General features: G+C 27.8%; 2 protein-coding genes and 1 long non-coding RNA gene across 3 annotated transcripts; 1 reads left to right on the forward strand and 2 right to left on the reverse strand.

The window, feature by feature from the left end:
* Positions 1–5,502: 5,502 nt before the first annotated feature.
* Positions 5,503–7,078, reverse strand: LOC114940711 (uncharacterized). Its single transcript, XR_003821521.1, has 4 exons — positions 7,013–7,078; positions 6,143–6,231; positions 5,766–5,829; positions 5,503–5,580 (listed from the first exon to the last, which is right to left on the reverse strand). It is a non-coding gene; the product is annotated as an uncharacterized LOC114940711 (long non-coding RNA).
* A 1,646-nt stretch (positions 7,079–8,724) lies between these two features.
* On the reverse strand, positions 8,725–13,234 carry LOC114940731 (uncharacterized). Its single transcript, XM_085483429.1, is given in 4 exon segments — positions 8,725–11,956; positions 11,958–12,439; positions 12,523–12,625; positions 12,697–13,234. Coding segments are annotated over 4 exon segments (3,672 nt in total). The 5' UTR covers positions 12,768–13,234; the 3' UTR covers positions 8,725–8,940.
* A 486-nt stretch (positions 13,235–13,720) lies between these two features.
* On the forward strand, positions 13,721–16,167 carry LOC114940718 (WD repeat-containing protein 46). Its single transcript, XM_029315460.2, has 6 exons — positions 13,721–13,844; positions 14,137–14,861; positions 14,952–15,268; positions 15,340–15,664; positions 15,763–15,876; positions 15,960–16,167. Exons 1-6 carry the CDS (start codon positions 13,823–13,825, stop codon positions 16,065–16,067), a joined length of 1,611 nt encoding a protein of 536 aa, XP_029171293.1. The 5' UTR covers positions 13,721–13,822; the 3' UTR covers positions 16,068–16,167.
* The last annotated feature ends 1,749 nt before the right edge of the window (positions 16,168–17,916 follow it).

Below are 17,916 nucleotides of genomic sequence, written 5' to 3' on the forward strand. Positions count from 1 at the left end.
TGAAAATTTGTCACAAATTTTGTCGGTATACATCAAAGTAAAAATGACAAGGAAAAGAATGTACAGTGGGCGGCTTTTCTCGGCAATCGTTAAACCAAATCACCTAAAGAGGCATCTGTTACTTGCTCTTTTTCTTTCCTTTTTCATTTTGTTATAATATATATCCACAGGAAAATCAGAATAGTGCATTAAAAAGTAAATAAAAAACTTTTTAAAATTTTGATAAAATTTTTATATTATCAAATATATTATTTTAAGAGATTTAATAAAAAAATATCAAAGATTATTTACTTTTTTAATGCTAAAAATAAGATTAGATAAAATTTCATGGATTTTAAATAAGTCAAGCAATGTATAAAAAATAGATAACTAACAAATTTTTAAATTCCAAAATTTAAAAAGTTAAAAGATAAGGATCGTCAATAAACCATAACAGCTTTCAATATGAAGGAGTCTTTTAAGAATTGTAAGAAAATAACTGATGACATTGATTTATGGCCGGATTTAGTTACACTTTTGTTTACTATTATTATAAGAAGTAATTACCTTTTCGCGAAGAAAGAATTGATACGTGAAACCAAATCTGTTCTTACAAAATATAATACAGCATTATTGAAAAAATATTTTTGTTCTTTGAAAATCCTGCACACATATGTAGATATATTTGATAGCTGTAGTTATACTTGAATCTATATTGATACTTGAATATAAAGATATTTGTATAAAAAGCCAATCATATATATATTTTCCTAAATTTCAAATTATTATATACAATAAATGAAACGGTTATGTCATCAAAAAAACTAAAAATCAATGATATATTTATATAATATATATAATATTGCGGTTTGACATTTGTCTCTCATTTTGTCATCTTGTTATTTTAATTGATATTATAATTTTACTGATAGCTATTAAATTTTGTTTTATTATAATTTCTTTGCAAAATCTACGATAATTATCTTTCGAGAATTTTTTCGGCTAAATAAATTTAAAACATTTTTTTCTGTTGAATAATGTAGACGCTCCAAAGAAAAAGTGTCCCTTGATTCACAAAGTATACTTGCAACTCGACCGTGTCGAGCGGACAATGTCGCTATATTGTGAAAATATTGATTACAATTCACCGACGTACATTGAAGACCATTGATGCCATTGATCTTGTGGGAATATTCTAAAGAAAAAAAATAAGTGTCATCTTCTCCGCCATGATGCAAGGGTTGCATGTCAAATATGCATAATATCGTACATTTAGCAAGCAAAAGTATCCGAAATAATAACTTTGATTTATTGCTTATCATCAAGAATTTCTCGCAAAAAATCTACATAAAAAATAATTAGATATATTATTAATTTGCGTGTTTAATAATTAATAATTAATATTCATATTAATATTAATAATTAAAATCAATTATTAATGATTAATGTACAATATATAAAATATACCTACACTAGTTACATGATATATAAATCAAATTTCTTGTGCACACATTTTTTTACTTTAATTTTTTTTTATACATTAGGTCCTAAAGTTTGGAAAAGTTAATTATCGCAATTTTGTACAATTATTAGAATTATTATATATTAGTAATGATTGGGCAACCATTATGTATTTATTGATTTATACAATTATTGCATCTTTACGAATCATTAATTACTTAGTACGCAGTATCTCATGAAATACAAGAAGATAAATTAAATTCCGAATGTCCTTATGGCGCATTTAATTAATTAGTACAATCGTTAATTCAACACATTTATATGTGCTTAATAATATTGTATATGTATTTTAATACTCTTAATATGTGTTATCTATTATGCAAATTTGACACACGTTTTCGATTCTTGATTCAAGTAACGTTTTTCTCGCGGTATTGAATTCGAACCACGACGTGTCGCGACTGCAACATTTAAATATTTTTCTCTCGAGAGAGATCAAGAAGATAGGTAGGCAGTCGACTTCGTGCTCGGCAATAAGCCACGGCAGCACTTGAAAGGTCCGAGTATACGTGTGTAACGAAAATCTGCTGACGAGTTTCTAAGCATTCTCCGAACTAAACAGAATGAAAAGTGACGAGAAAAAGCCGAGGGAAAAAAATTTTCCCTCGCTTTATGCAATATAAGTAAATATTCTCAAAATTTATTAGATATTCAAAGTATGTTGTAACATCCAGATTGCTGCATTTGCTAATATGTCGTTATTATTCTCATTTTATTCTCTAATCAAGAGAAAAAGAGAAATTAAAAACCACTTTTCGTAATTATCCAATAAATTTGTAAAGCAAAATTACAAATTACGCGTTTTTCAATTAAAATACCTGCAACTTGCACCCGCATAAAAATGCTGGGGTGACAAAATATTCAAAATTTTCGATCATAATCGAAAAATCTAGATAAAGAGAAAAAAAAATTAATAGATATATATGTATATATATAAATAGAGAGAGATACATTTATCATATTTCGTAATCGAGAGTTACACATATATGCAACAGATGCATTTAATCGTAGTCGCGGCTCCATTCTCCTTTTCGTGTCTCCACTTAGTTTTGTGGCAGAAAGGATAAGCGGGACGAACAGGAGGCGAGCGATTACGTAAAGTGTGGCGGCATTTAGCCCAGCTAATTGCGCGAGAACTACGGCGAAAGGGAAGGCAACGCGCATCGCATGTGACGTCCCTTTGACACGCGACGCCAACCTATTAGTAACGCACACGACCAGCATATGTCGCCTCTCTTGGATGACATCAACTCTCTCGATTTATTTCAATACTTGTGTGTAAGCACGAAATAATTTCTATAAATTTGTGTTAGATATACGACATTATTGTGCGCATTTCAATGGCATTATCTCAACCATGATAATGCAACGAAAAAGAAATATCATACATAAGAAATACAATACCTATCTTCTTGATCTCTAATGAATTCGCGTCTGAAGCGCGAAATACCATAATGTAATAATATCAAATACTGATAAGAATAATTACAAAAATAATAATGCGCATACTATAGATTAAACGACATAGGTAGTCGTATTTTGCGCTAAACTGCATGTGCAGCAAATAGTATCATAATTGCTCCTAATATCAAACTAAACTCTCAATGTTTATAATGCTAAAATATTATTTTTGAATAAACAAAAATATTGGAAAAGTGAAATAAACGCAATGAATTACGCGACGCTATAATATTTCGAGGTTCAATTAATTAATTTTAATCAAAATATATATGCAAAGTCAATAATAAATTAGTCGGCAAAAATTTGTTTATTATACATATAAACTTTTAACGTATATGTTTAAAATATCAACGAATAAATTATGTAGGCTAGAAATTAAATTTTTTGTCATAAAAAATATTGATATATATATGTATGTAATTTACACTAATTTAATTTATGAATAAATTGCGTTTCGCGTATTGTAGGTATAACACGTTTATATATGAAATAAGAGAACAAAAGATAAAGAAAAAGAATATGATATTATCGTAATAATCCTTAATAAAAGTTCAATTGTTTAACGATATATTGAACAATATAAATATATAATAACATAAAGAATATATATAAGTATTTTATATATAAATATATAAAAATTATATATAGACAAACAATAAAAAACCATTATTAATACAATACCAAATAATCAATATGAATGAATAAACTATTTATACAAAAATTAGAATAAAATTGATATTAAAAGAATTAATTATTATAATTATACAATTAGTTTATAATTACAACACACTTACAATTAATCGTTAATGTGTTCTTCGTAAAAATGAAGTAAATTGAGAATAAGATAAAATTTAATTTCTTCTATACATTATATTATAAATTATCTTTTTTTAAATTAAAATATTCATTCTAATAATGTTATTCATTCATTTTGAGGTAACGGACAATCTACAGTCTACAATCTACAGTCTACAATCTACATTCTAAATCTAGATCTCTACAATAAAATATTTATAAAACCGCTACCTCGTAATAAAATAATAGTTTTTGACTTGCCAATCGATGCGCAAACAGAAGTTGACTGCTACGTTGATCTGTAACATACAAATAGAATAGAAATTATAGCAGTGCTTTAAATAATTAATATTTCTAAAAATTAGTATTTTACACATTAAATTTTATATTTGACGCATACAATAATCAGTAAAGATAATTGAATAATTTTACAAATTTTGTAAAAAATATGTTTTTAATATATAAACTTTTATAATATTTATACAAAGTATTTCTTTCTAATTTTTAAAAATTTAAATTATTCAAATATATAAATAAAATTAATATATATGTGTAAAAAAAGTGATTTATAACAAGTCAAATACATATATATAATATATTATATATAAATAACAAATACTCACAGCAGAGTTGCTCCACCGGCGCCTGATGCCTCCCAGGCCTGCTCCTCCTCTCAGGTCAAGTTGATTAGGATTGTTCAATAATTGTCAGTCTGTTGATTTAAACGCGCGATACTTTGGACGACACTCCCGCATTTGAACGCGCGATACTTTATACGACACTCCCGCACTTGAACGCGCGAACTTTTACGAAACTCCCGAACTTGAACGTGCGACACTTTGCACGTTACTTCCAAACTTAAATGCGCCATTCGATTGTGTCTCCTTGTGCGTTCTCGATTAATTCGCACAATTTTATGGCGATATCAAGCACACCATGTGTACTTCATTAACAATTACCGCCATTTGCTAATTAATATTCTAAATAATAGTATTTTATATAATATCGAAAATATATATCCCGCTTTTAATGATAATTATTAATATTAATGTTAATGTTAATTATAATATTATATGAAAGCAATTTTTTGTTTTTTGCTATAGATCGGCAAAAATTTAATAATCAGTTTTAGTCTGTTCGCGGTTTACAATTAATACAACTTGTGTTTATTTTTTAATTACGCGACAGTGCAAATAATAAACCACAAAAATTAAAAATAAAATAAAGTAACATATATGTATAATTCATATTAAAAATTCCAAAATATTATCGCATAAATTTTTCTGCAAATTTTATCATTATATTATTTTTTCGTTTAATTTTGAGATAAAATATATTCGGATTTGAAATAGAGCTCAGTCTATTTTAATATAACTTTGTTTTAACTACGTAAACTCAAATTCAATCAATATAAATGAATGGATTACAAAATATTATATAACATAAAATCTATACATTATAATAATAAGTAATTATAATAATAATTATAATTATTTAATCAATTTACAACAATTTATCATACATATATAATTAATAATATAATTGTTAGAGTTTTAAAATGAATTAGATTAAATATTATATACTATAAAAAAATAATTCTCTTTTTTTCTTAAACTGTAATATTGATAATCTTTATCATAATCTTAATTTTTGTAATCCATTCATTTTAAGGTAGCGGAACTATCTACATTCTACACAAAATCTACTATCTAGATCTACACAATCTAATATCTACAAAACCGCTACCTTAATAAAATAAATTTTCACTCATCAGTCGATGCACAAACAGCGAAGGTAACTGTGTTGATCTGCAGCTACGTTGATCTGTAACATAAATAAAATTCAAATTATAACAGCGCATAAAATAATTAATATTTTTAAAAATTATTACTGTACGCATTGGATTTTATTTTCCGTGCGTACAATAATAAACAGAACAATTATTAAATAATTCTATAAATTTTTATTTAATAATGATTAAACTAGTAAGCCACTAAATAAACTCTCACCTTATGGTTATTCCTTCGGTGCCCAATGTTTCAAATGTCCTCACAAATCGTCAATTATGTTGATCTGTAACATACAAATATAATTCAAATAGTAGCGTTTAAAATAATTAATATTTTAGAAAATTATTACTGTACACATTGGATTTTATTTTCCGTACAGTATCAAACAGAAATATAGTTAAATAATTTTATAAATCTTTATTTAATACAATTAATAAAAATTTTAATAATAACATAATAAATATATTTTTTAAATCTATTTTTTAATTAATTTTATTCATTTTTATTATTTTTATTTATAGTTATTAATTTATTTTAATAATTATATAATAAATTTAAATTTATTATAATTAATAAATAAATAATAAAATACTAACCTTAGAATTGTTTCATTGACGCCTAATGCCACCCCGGGCCTCCTTCTTTTTTATTTCATCATTGTCGAATCACTTCTTCGTGGCACTCACTACAGAAAATAATTATATAACAAGCACACACTGGTAAAAAGAGACAATTGTGTACGCGCACAACTTATTACTCGAATACAATTAACAATTAATAAGCGCAACTTTAATACTTTAATGGCGGACGACGCGCACTCGATTATGGCGGGAAAATAACGCGGGAGAAGGAAGAACCGCGCCGCGCGAGGCTCGACGACCGCGACATCTCGACATCTCGATATCTCGATATCTCGATATTTCAATATATCGATGTCTCAACAGACTAACCTCGCATGCGTACAAACAGCATAGATTACATTATGAACAGTCGAAAATGATTAAATATATTTTAATATAATTTACTTGCAAATTAAATGCATTGCGAATTAGAACTGATCCCCATCCCGAGTTCACGATGTTTTGAGGTTTAATTAAGAACGATGTTAGTAGCTTTACATTGATTACGCGAATAAAACGAGCGAAATATTTGCTTTGAAACAAAAATTGTCGAATCGATACACTTATGAATTATTTAATCATAAAAGTTAAATAATTGTGGAAAATAATATTCACTCACAATCAGAGAATAATCCCGTAGATACTTCTTGCAATCGCGGCTCGAAAACTAATAAGTATACATACGGGTATGTCGCTGCCTATACCTGTTCGAGAGTCGCCGCGTGAATGACAATAATATGTAAGCGTATGCGTAAACAATTATATGTCGCTTGTCGACGAATGCCGAATTTACATAAGGAACAATATAAAATTATTAAAACACGATTCCAATTATGACTTATTCACCAATTAAATGCGTCGTGATGCAGAGAATCCATCTGTCCCGTGTTTGCGACACTTCGCTACAGACTCCGGAAGGCGGAACGACGTCATCAGCGTCACCGTTGATTATGACTAAAAAGCGCGCGAAATTTAATTGCAGTCAGTCGCAATTTGGAGACTAATTTCATATGAGCGCAAACAGTAAAGATTTTAACAAATCATAAATCACAAAAATGTCGTACTTATACAGTGGAAAATTATTAAAATGTACTTTTAATAGTTGATAATCATTTCTAAATATTTGATATATGACGTTGTATTAAATTAATAGGCATTTAAACAAAAATTGTCTAAAATTGAAACATAATATATTATTTACAACATATTACCATTTTTTTAAATATATTATTTTAGAAATTAATTAGTAAATTAACACTTTACTAATATTTTTCATAGAAATTAGCTAATTAAATCATTAATTTTATTATACTGAAAATTATGAAATCAGCTGATTTTATATGTAATGATATAGGCTTACGTATAGTGTTTGATAACTACTTAATCGACATTGAGTATAAAATAACGGTCACTTAAAATCAAATACAAATATAAAAAGGAAAACGATTGTGGCATATATGTATATCAAGCATGCGACCACCATGCATTCACAAAGTGGAAACAACCATCAGGCAAGATGCGTTTTGTTCTGCAGCAATTCTCTCGATATCAACCATCGTGAAAAAGACCAGCCTTCTCTCCGCCCTGATGGCGCAAACAAAACGCCTCTCCACAGATTCGCGAAATGCCCTTCAATGGAATCTATGCGCACATACGCATAGCGCAAAAGCGCATGTCGAGTAAAAAGTGCATGCACTCGACCGAACAACCCGAAATTGTTTGCGCGCGATCGCGTTTTTTGTTTGTGGTCACTCTTGAGGCTGGCTAGGACAAAAGGGTGCCCTTCAATCCCCGATATTTTTGCTTTCATCGAGCATTTTTTTGATTCATCTCTTTCTCTCTCTCTCTTGTAATACCTCTTTTTAGACAGCCGTATTTTTTCGCGTTCTAAAAACTGCGAAAGCATTGTTCCGTTGGTGTTCCTCCGGCTTGAATTAATTACTTATTTTCCCTTATTTTATCGTGCCCAGAAGGAACCATCTCACAGATAGTGTGGACCGTACCGTAAATGTCACCACAAAACAGTTTTTTTTATATAAAAATTATATAAAAAATTCTAATTATAATAGCGTAATATTAACGCGATAAACAGTTTGGAAACTTATTAAAACTTCAATAACACAATAAGTTATTTTTATGTAATATTAACGCAATAAAATACAAATAATTTATGCAGTCTGTTATTATTATATTCAACTTAAAGTATATATATTTATATAAAATAAATAATATATTTATATATAATGCATAGTTTCTAGTTACATACGTTTGAATATATATATATATATATTTCCATATATCATACTTATATATATATACAATAAAAAATGTTTGTACAAAATTTTCTAACATACTTTTTCTTAAAAAAAAATAACGTATCTAGTCTATATATGGCTAATATATATAATTATAATTTTTTCAAAAAATTAAACTGATTTTGTAGACAAGAAAAATACTTTTGTTTTATTTTACTAATTAAACTTAATTTTTTTTAAATGTGATTCTAATTGTTAATGCAGTTGTGGACTACTATTATCTATTAATATTCCCTAGCTAGATCGATATATATATTTATTTATTTATGTATTAAGATTCTTACAATCTCTCTGTCAATATATGCTTACTATTTTTTGATATACGCTTGAATTAATCATTTCAATTACATACTTTGTCTACACATCTACACATCTATACATTAATATTCCCTATACCAGATATAGTTTATACAAATATAAAATCATGAATATCATATACTACATATTTTCTGAAAAATATTATAAAGATTCATTCGAATCAGAGTCGTAATAACTTTTAGTTTGAAACATTAATTTCGTTGATTTATCATTATTATGTTGCCTAGCTACCGAATTCTTAAATTTGTCAGAGATGTGTTTATTTTTTGATAAATTACTAAAGTTATTCTTTTCAAGGGAAATATTTGAAAACATTTTTTTCTGCGTAGTTGTATCTCGTATCAATGTACCATTTAAGAAAGAAGACATGTTTTTCCTTTTATTATTAATTCTCGAATTAATATTGTCAATCAATTCTTCATTGGCCAATTGTTTATTTATTTTAGTTTTTTTGCTGCTTGATCTCAATCCATTTTTTATATTATGTATTCGATTAACGACGTTATGATTCTCAAATGAAGAATTTAATGAGCTTGAATGTCTTCTACTGTGTCTCTTCGGAATAGATTCATTAACGAATTCTTCACAACTTTTGGTCGTCTTACAAATAGGTGTAGTATAACTATTACTTTCTTCAGAATCTGAAGAATCTGTATTAAGCATTTTTGTTTGGAAGAAAACGATACCGGTGTCATTCTTATAATTCATTCCATTCGTCTTCATTATTACATTTGAACGTCTTTGGTTATTATTATTATTTACGCTCTTGTTATAATTAAGAACAGAAGCTTTTTTCTTTCGTTTATTTAAATTCTTAATGACACTATGATTGTCACTCTCATTGTCACTATCATTTGAGGAGAGCAAAAATTTTCTAGTTTTATACATCTGTAAGGAGGCAGTTGTATTATCGAAAGATTTCTCAATTCCATTTAATCGTTTTCTTTCTTTGTTTAATTCAACAATTTCTTTTGTTTTAGCTTCTTTTGCAGAAAATGTTACTGTGCTTTTTCTGCTATAACATTTATCTTTATTAGTAGCAAGATTAGTCTCATTACACAAATTCTTTTCAATATTTGTTTCGTTTAATAGTTTGTCATTTTTTGATAATTTTAATCTTTTTTTAGGACGTTGTATCAATCGAACAAAATCATCTTCATCTGATGACGTTAAATTTAAAACTGAATACTTATTATCATTACATTGATTTACTTTACTGTCATTTTTATATTGAAATAGAGAATCGGATTCTGTCTTATCAAAAATTTGATCTTCTGCAACATTATCTGATGTATCATTTATTCTTGAATTATTATATTTCTTAGATCTGGTATTAACTTTATTAACTGTTTGAACAGATGCTTCTATATTTTCACACATCGGAATTTCACATATTTGTTTAATTCGACGTTTTCGTTTATTATTACACAGATCTATATTTTCTGAAATTATGTTTTTGTTATTAAAAGATACATTTGGAGATAATCGTTCAAGTGCAATTTTAATTTCTTTTGTTTGCTCAAGTTTTGCATTATCCGTCCGATTTTTTCCATATAGATTAGAAGAATGTGTTTTAAATTTGTTCAATATTTCTGTTTGTTGTGCATCATTGTTATTCAAGATTTCTGATTTCATAGTTGTATTTATACAATTCTTGTCTATCAATGCTGGTAATCGTTCCAATGAAACTTTAATTTCTCGGAATTTCACGTTATCTATCATATTTGCTCCATATGAATTAGAATAGAGTGCTTTAGATTTATTTAATACATTATTTTGGCTAACAGTGTCATCTTTTTTCAAGATCTGTGATTCCATTGCTGCTGATGGTAATCGTTGCAATATAACTTTAACTTCTTTTAAAAATCTCACATTTGTACAATCCTCGTTTTCTAACAATTGTGGTAATTCTTCTAATATAGTAGTATGTGATTTTTTGTTTTGACTAATATCGGTACTCATCGAACTTGATAGCTCACTATTTTTCTCGTCTGTACTTGAAATAGGAAAGTCATCTTCAATACTCAGTCTTAAATTAATAGAGCAGTCACTCTCTTTTGAAGCAGAGCATTGTGAATTTGTTTTACATTGGTAAATAAAAATGGCACTTGTGTCACTATCTATCGTTTCTAATTCTACATTTTCGATTTCAGAAGTATATAACTCATTAGATTTGTTTAAATATCTGCAATTATGTACACTATTTTCTTGTATAATGTGATCCTGTGTATTCTCAGCAGATTTAGATTCATGTCGTTTAAAAGGTGTGATCCGCTCCAAAAGAACTACTGGATTTATATTATGAGAAGCTAAATTTAGTTTGTGTGTATCATTATTTACAAAAATATTTGCATTATTGGACCTCAAAAACAAAATATTGTTTCGTTTATCTGAATTGTTGCAGTCTGATAAAATATTGAAAGAACTGTTGATAATACAATTTTTAGTGACATTATTTGATAATCCATTTTTAGTATCTGTAATATTTTTGTCAAAAATAAAAGAACGTTTTGTTTTTTTCCTTTTTGTTTTTCCAGAACCAACATTTTTTTTGTCATAAAGAGACAATTTTTTGTTTTTGCGAACTAATAATGCTTCTTTCCTAGTCGTAGAGTCAGAATCTAACGCTGGGTGTAAACTTTTCTTTGCTTCTGATAGTCTATTTATACTGTGTTTTTCATTTAATATTAAATTTACAGGAGAACTGCGTTTTTCAGTTAATATTAAATCTACAGGGGAATTCCTACCTGTATACAATTTTTTACGATATAAAGCTGTTAGACTTGTACCTTTTGTAGTAATTTCTTGTGAAACACTATTTTCTGACATTCCCTTTTCATAAAAAGTATCTTTGTCGAACATTTCATCTTGATTTGAAGAGTCCTTGTTTTCTCCAGTTAATTGTTTCAATGGTTGGTTAAACTGTTGAGCAATGTCGTCTCTATTTTGGTTGTATGAACTGCTTTTGCTGGTATTTAACACATTTATCTTATCAATTTTTTCATAACTCTGTGAATATATGTTAGGTTGTATTGTGTTACCAGATGGTACTATATTAGTAGTTGATTGACCACTTGTTTTTGATGCTACATGCTCTTTTGACATCGAACACAATTCATTATCTGGAACATTAGTATTAACATTGCTATTGTCACTGTGTCACACTTGTATTTTCTACACACTGAATCTTATTATCGAATGCAACTTTTACATTACTACTACAAATATTTTTTATAGAATTAATATTTTTACCACATTTTGCACTCTCTATTATAGCTATAGTATCTGCTCTATTTGTAATATTTGCATTTGATAAAATATAAACCGCAGTATTTACAGAACTACAGGATGACTCACTCTTGTATTCTTGTTTACTGCCTTCGCTGTTTACTCGTTTTGAAACTGACAAAGACGATGAGATTGTGATTTCTTTTTCGCTCAAAGATGTTCCAGTTTCAGACAATTCATTCTCCTCTTCAAGCACTGTAAAGGGTGAATTACCAGTATTTATCCAATATTGTATCAAGTTGGATGGTTTGCGCATAGGTATTCGCTGTTCATTACTTTCTTCCTCGCTAACTTCTTCTTCCTCTTCATCAGGTTCCAAAGTATCAACATTTATTTCTATATCATCAGTCATCTGAAAACAAAACATGTATTTTGTATCAATTATTACTGTTGTCAGATATACTTTAATAAAGACATACAAATAGAGATACATACATCAGAATACTTGTCAAACAAATTAATCCAAGCCTTTTTTCTGACTTCCAGAAGTTTTTTTGGTATTTCAAAACTAAAAATGTGATCTTTGATTCCTGCAATCCTACACATGAATCAGTAATGTTCATGAAAAAAAAAAATAATTATAACTATACATGCAAAATGTTAACTAACCTTTCGATGCTTTGTGAATAAGATTGCGAAAGGAAATCATTATTGATGTTTTCCACTGTGTAACTTTCCATAAAGTGTATTCAGTGAAACACAATTATCATCAGTGAGGCTGAATGAAGCACGTATGTAATTTATGAGCAAATTCACAAATACACATCAAATACATTTTAATCGAACAATTGCTTGCTTTTCCATTATTTTAATTAATTCTAATTTATTTCTCTTCCTTTCTTTATTTAGACTTGTTAGCGGCTGCACATATTTATTTTTTCTCACAACCAAAGAGTCATTAATATCTAGGGTGCGTTCCGTTATGCACTGCAAGTACTGACAGTACTACCAATAGCGTTCCGATATAGATAGCAGTGCACTGCGAAAGTACTATCATGAGTATATGACGTCATTAATTTTGACGTTATTTCCTGTTGCGATTACTGCAACCGGCGAGGTAAAGCACTCGCAGTAATCAAGATGGCTACCTCCATGTGTACGATGGAACTAACTTTTAAATTCCATATCTGAATATAATGATACAATATTTTTAACGTAATTTTTACATTTTATTCTAGGTATTTTAATTTTTCGTCTCATTTCATTTATTAATTCCATTTCCAAATCGCTTTCACTTGATGACTCACTCGAATCATATATATTCTCGATTAAATTATATGTAATTAATGCAATAATGGTATTATCCATTTCACCAATTTTTCACTCGATGATTATTAGCGAAAAAGGTTAGTTAAAAGTCTGCTGAAAGCGTACTGTAGTGCGTTCCGTTTTACTATTTTGCAGTAGCTTCAAAGTGCACAAAATTAAAAAGGAACGCTGTCAACAGTACACTTGCATGACGTCATAGTGCCAGTACTTGCAGTGCATAACGGAACGCACCCCTAGACGTATCGATGATATGCTACACAGATATCTAGTCCTGAACAAATTTTCTGACCAATCAGAAACGCGATCAAAAAATCCAACTCATGGATACAATCGGATGCACTGTGAAGTCCCTAGTTATTTTTAGGAATTCTAGTTTGTGAGCATTGGTGAACATTTTACGTTTATCTACTGAATGCAAAAACGTGAGGAGGTTATAAACATAATACTCTAATAAATAATAAAAATCATGAAAATAAAAAAGAAATCAGGTATGAACATTGAAATTATCTTTCGGTTTCGTATTTTTTCCTTATTTTTCGATGCTATAAATGATACTTATATAAAATTTGTGGATTAAGTTAGGTTAAGTCACATGTATGTTATAATAAAAATATATAATAAATTTATAAAATGCTAATTTTTTAATATATTGTTCGAAATATTTAATATTGGAACAGAAAAGAGAATAATTTGTTTATAAATAATTTCAAAAATTTAGATAATATAATTTAGAATATTAAAATATATACATAAATATTAATATTAATATTCTATTTCTAGCGGATAGAAATAATCGTGGAAGGAAGCGTGGCATTAATAAAAAATTTTCTGGAAAGGCACCCATTGATAAACAAATATTAGCCAAATACTCTAAAGGTCCTGGGCTTGATTTAAAAAGAAAAACAAATGCAATTAAGAATAAAGTTGTTAGAAAGAAACTACAGCGGAAGGAGCAAATTATAGAGGAACAGATAGAAGCTTCTGCTCGGGCTGAATTATTATTGACAGAAGAGTGTGGCTATTTGGAAGCTGATGATGGAGAAACCACTACAGAATATCGGCAGAAACAAATTGTAGACAATGTGGACATAACAAGTGCAGCTAAACGATTCAAATTAGACTTGCAATTTGGGCCATATTGCTTTAGATATACTAGAAATGGCAGACACTTACTTTTGGGTGGAAAACAAGGTCATGTGGCAGCTTTTGACTGGGTAACAAAGAAGCTGGCTTGTGAGATAAACGTGATGGAGTCTGTACATGATGTTACATGGCTGCATCTAGAAACTATGTTTGCTGTAGCACAGAAAGATTGGGTTTATGTATATGACAATCAAGGAATAGAGTTGCATTGTTTGAAAAGAATGAATGGTGTGACAAGATTGGAATTTTTACCATATCACTTTTTGCTCGCCAGTGGATCGAAAGATGGTCATATGGCTTGGTTGGATATATCCATAGGCAAACTTGTCTCTCGTTATAATTCACATTTGGGCAGAATATCTGTAAATTTCATGAAAAATTACATTAATTTTGTTATGCTATTTGTGATTGTATTGTAGATATTTATTCGTATGATTATTAATTTATTGCAGGTTATGACACAAAATCCAAGTAATGCAGTGTTATGTGTCGGCAATTCGAAAGGAATAGTATCTATGTGGTCTCCAAACTCTAATAAACCATTGGCAAAAATGCTTTGCCACCATCAACCAATCATGACATGTGCCATTCATCCATATGGGACGTACATGGCAACCAGTTGTATAGATAAATCTGTGAAGATATGGGATATTAGGCAGTTGACAGGACCAGTCAGTGACATACATGTTTGTTCTCCAGCTCATCGTATGTCTTACAGCCAACGTGGCTTGCTCGCACTTAGTATGGGCAATGTGGTAGAAGTTTTTAGGTAATTTGCTAATGAGAAATAGCTGTTTAATATTAAGAATTTATATCTATGTTATTCAAATTTATTTTTAGAGAAACATCCGGTAATTTTAAGCCATATTTGCGACATAAGACGGCTCGCAATGTAAGCTGTGTGAGATTTTGTCCATATGAAGATGTGTTAGGAATTTCTACGGCAAATGAATTTTCGTCGCTCCTGGTGCCCGGAAGTGCGGAAGCAAACTATGATGCACACGAGATTAATCCATTCCAAACTAAATCTCAAAGACGAGAGGCAGAAGTAAAAGCACTTCTGGAAAAGATACAACCAGAACTAATTACTCTTGATTCAACTGAGATACTTGAAGTTGATGTACCTTCTTATAAAGAAAAAATGGATTCAAAAAAAAAACTTTTGGTAAGTAAGAGGCAAAAATATTTTACATTATAAATTATTTTATAATCTTACAATTATGTCATTGAATATCCCAATTTAACAATTAATTTTCTTTTCAGTATGTTAAACCAAAACCAATAAACTTTGATCCCCGACGAACGAAAGCTAAAGGGAAGGGTGGCACCGCGAAAATAATAAAAACTAAAAAGATACTGAAAGATTTAAGTCGTCGGGTAAGAGATTTTCATCTATTTTTGAATTATTTTCTATTTAATATTAATCTATCATCAGAAATATAAATTATTATTGTTTTTAGGAAATGACTGAATCATTTCGCGAAACTCATAAGGAAGCGGCGCCCAAAAAGACTGAGAATCAAAACAAGGATTATGGTGTATTAAATAGATTTCTTCCGAAAAAATAAATTTTTATAAGGTTTAATTTTAATTAAATAAAATATTTAATTAAAAATTATGTATAAAACTATTGTATATATTTTTAATATACAGAATATTATTATTTGATGTCTAATTCTATTAATTAAATACAATTCTACATCTTACATGCGAAAATTGAAAGTGTGTAAGAATACACATTTACTCGCGTATGCAAAATCTGTGGCTATTTTTCATGAACAATTCATTTTATATTTATTATCTAAGATTAAATTAAATAAGATTTTACATTAATCAATATTATTACGTACAACATACAGTACTACACAGCCGACAACTGACTTGTATGACTTTTTATCGAAATAAAGGAAGTTAAAAAGCTGAAAAATTTTAATTTTTTGATTATGAGACTTATGAAAAGATTACTTAATTAAAGCTTATTTGTCATTTGACACTAATATTCTAAATTATATTTTATTATAAATATTAGTTTTATTTTTTATAAGACAATATACTGAATTAAAATGTGTTTTATGTAGTAAAAACCTATACTCCAATTATTAATTGATTACTTCAGAATAATTTTCAACTTTATATATATATATATATATATATGTATATTTCTTATCAAGCAATTAAAAAAATTGCTTTTTTATTAAATAAAATATTAAAATATTAATAGTATATCAATATTTCAGTAAAAGAATAGATTTTTAATAATAATGATTTTTTGTGAATTTTTTTCGAAGTATTATATAGCATCAAATTAATTAAACAATCCTCTACTAAAAACACTAATATATAAAATTTTTGAATGTTTAGTACGAAAATTTTAATCTGTCTTAATATGAATCAATATCAATCACTACTAATTTTATAATTATATTAATTTTCCAGATTTTATCCCGATAAGAGAGATAACTGACTTAAAAAAAAAGAATTAATTGATAAGAATTAATATACATTATGATACATGCGCATACATAAACTATACATATACTATCAAAATATAGATCTCTCAAAACTAGAATAATGAATTTGGCTTAAATATATTAAAAGAAGTAGACGCAAATACATAATGTCTCTAATTTTTTTTACAGTTAGGTACATGTTATATTTAATATATATATATTCTAAGATATACATATATATACGAGTATATATCTTAGAAAATATTTTTATATAAATATTTCTCTCTTCTTTATCTCTTTTTAAATAAAATTATTAAATTATTAAAAAGTTTTCTGATAATTTGACTAATTCTTTTTCTTATGTAATTAATTAAATTTCTTGAAGTGATATGCCAGATATGCATATATACTAAATATATAATATGTATATAAATGTAAAAAAAAATTAAAGACATTATTTATGTGTCTTCTATTAATATATTAAAGAAAATTCACTATTCTAGTTTCGAGTTTCACAATTATATTTATTTCTGATTTTTATATTATCTTATTATTATTTTTTATTATTTTATATTATATTATTTACAATTATATTTATTTCTGATTTTTATATTTCGATATTATATATGTAGTTGATGTATGCGCATGTATCAATGTAGCAATTATCAATCAATTCTTATCAATTAATTCTTTTGATGTCAGCTATCTCTCTTGTCTCTTCCGGGATATAATACCCAGAAAATCGATATAATTATATATTAGCTGTAATTAATATTAATTCATATTCGGATAGATAGTTTTTCGTTTTATATAGCTGTGATAGAGATGATAATAAATGTATGATGAGACTAAGAGAGCGGTAGAAAATTTTAAAATTTATTGTTATGATATATTGCAACAGCCAGTTGTTGCATGAGAACAAACAATATCTATACAGAGAGATACAAACAATATCTATATATATACA

The sequence above is a fragment of the Nylanderia fulva genome, unplaced genomic scaffold (assembly GCF_048542155.1).
Source record: "Nylanderia fulva isolate GAGA-0341 unplaced genomic scaffold, ASM4854215v1 Scaffold25, whole genome shotgun sequence".
Lineage (NCBI taxonomy): Eukaryota > Metazoa > Arthropoda > Insecta > Hymenoptera > Formicidae > Nylanderia > Nylanderia fulva.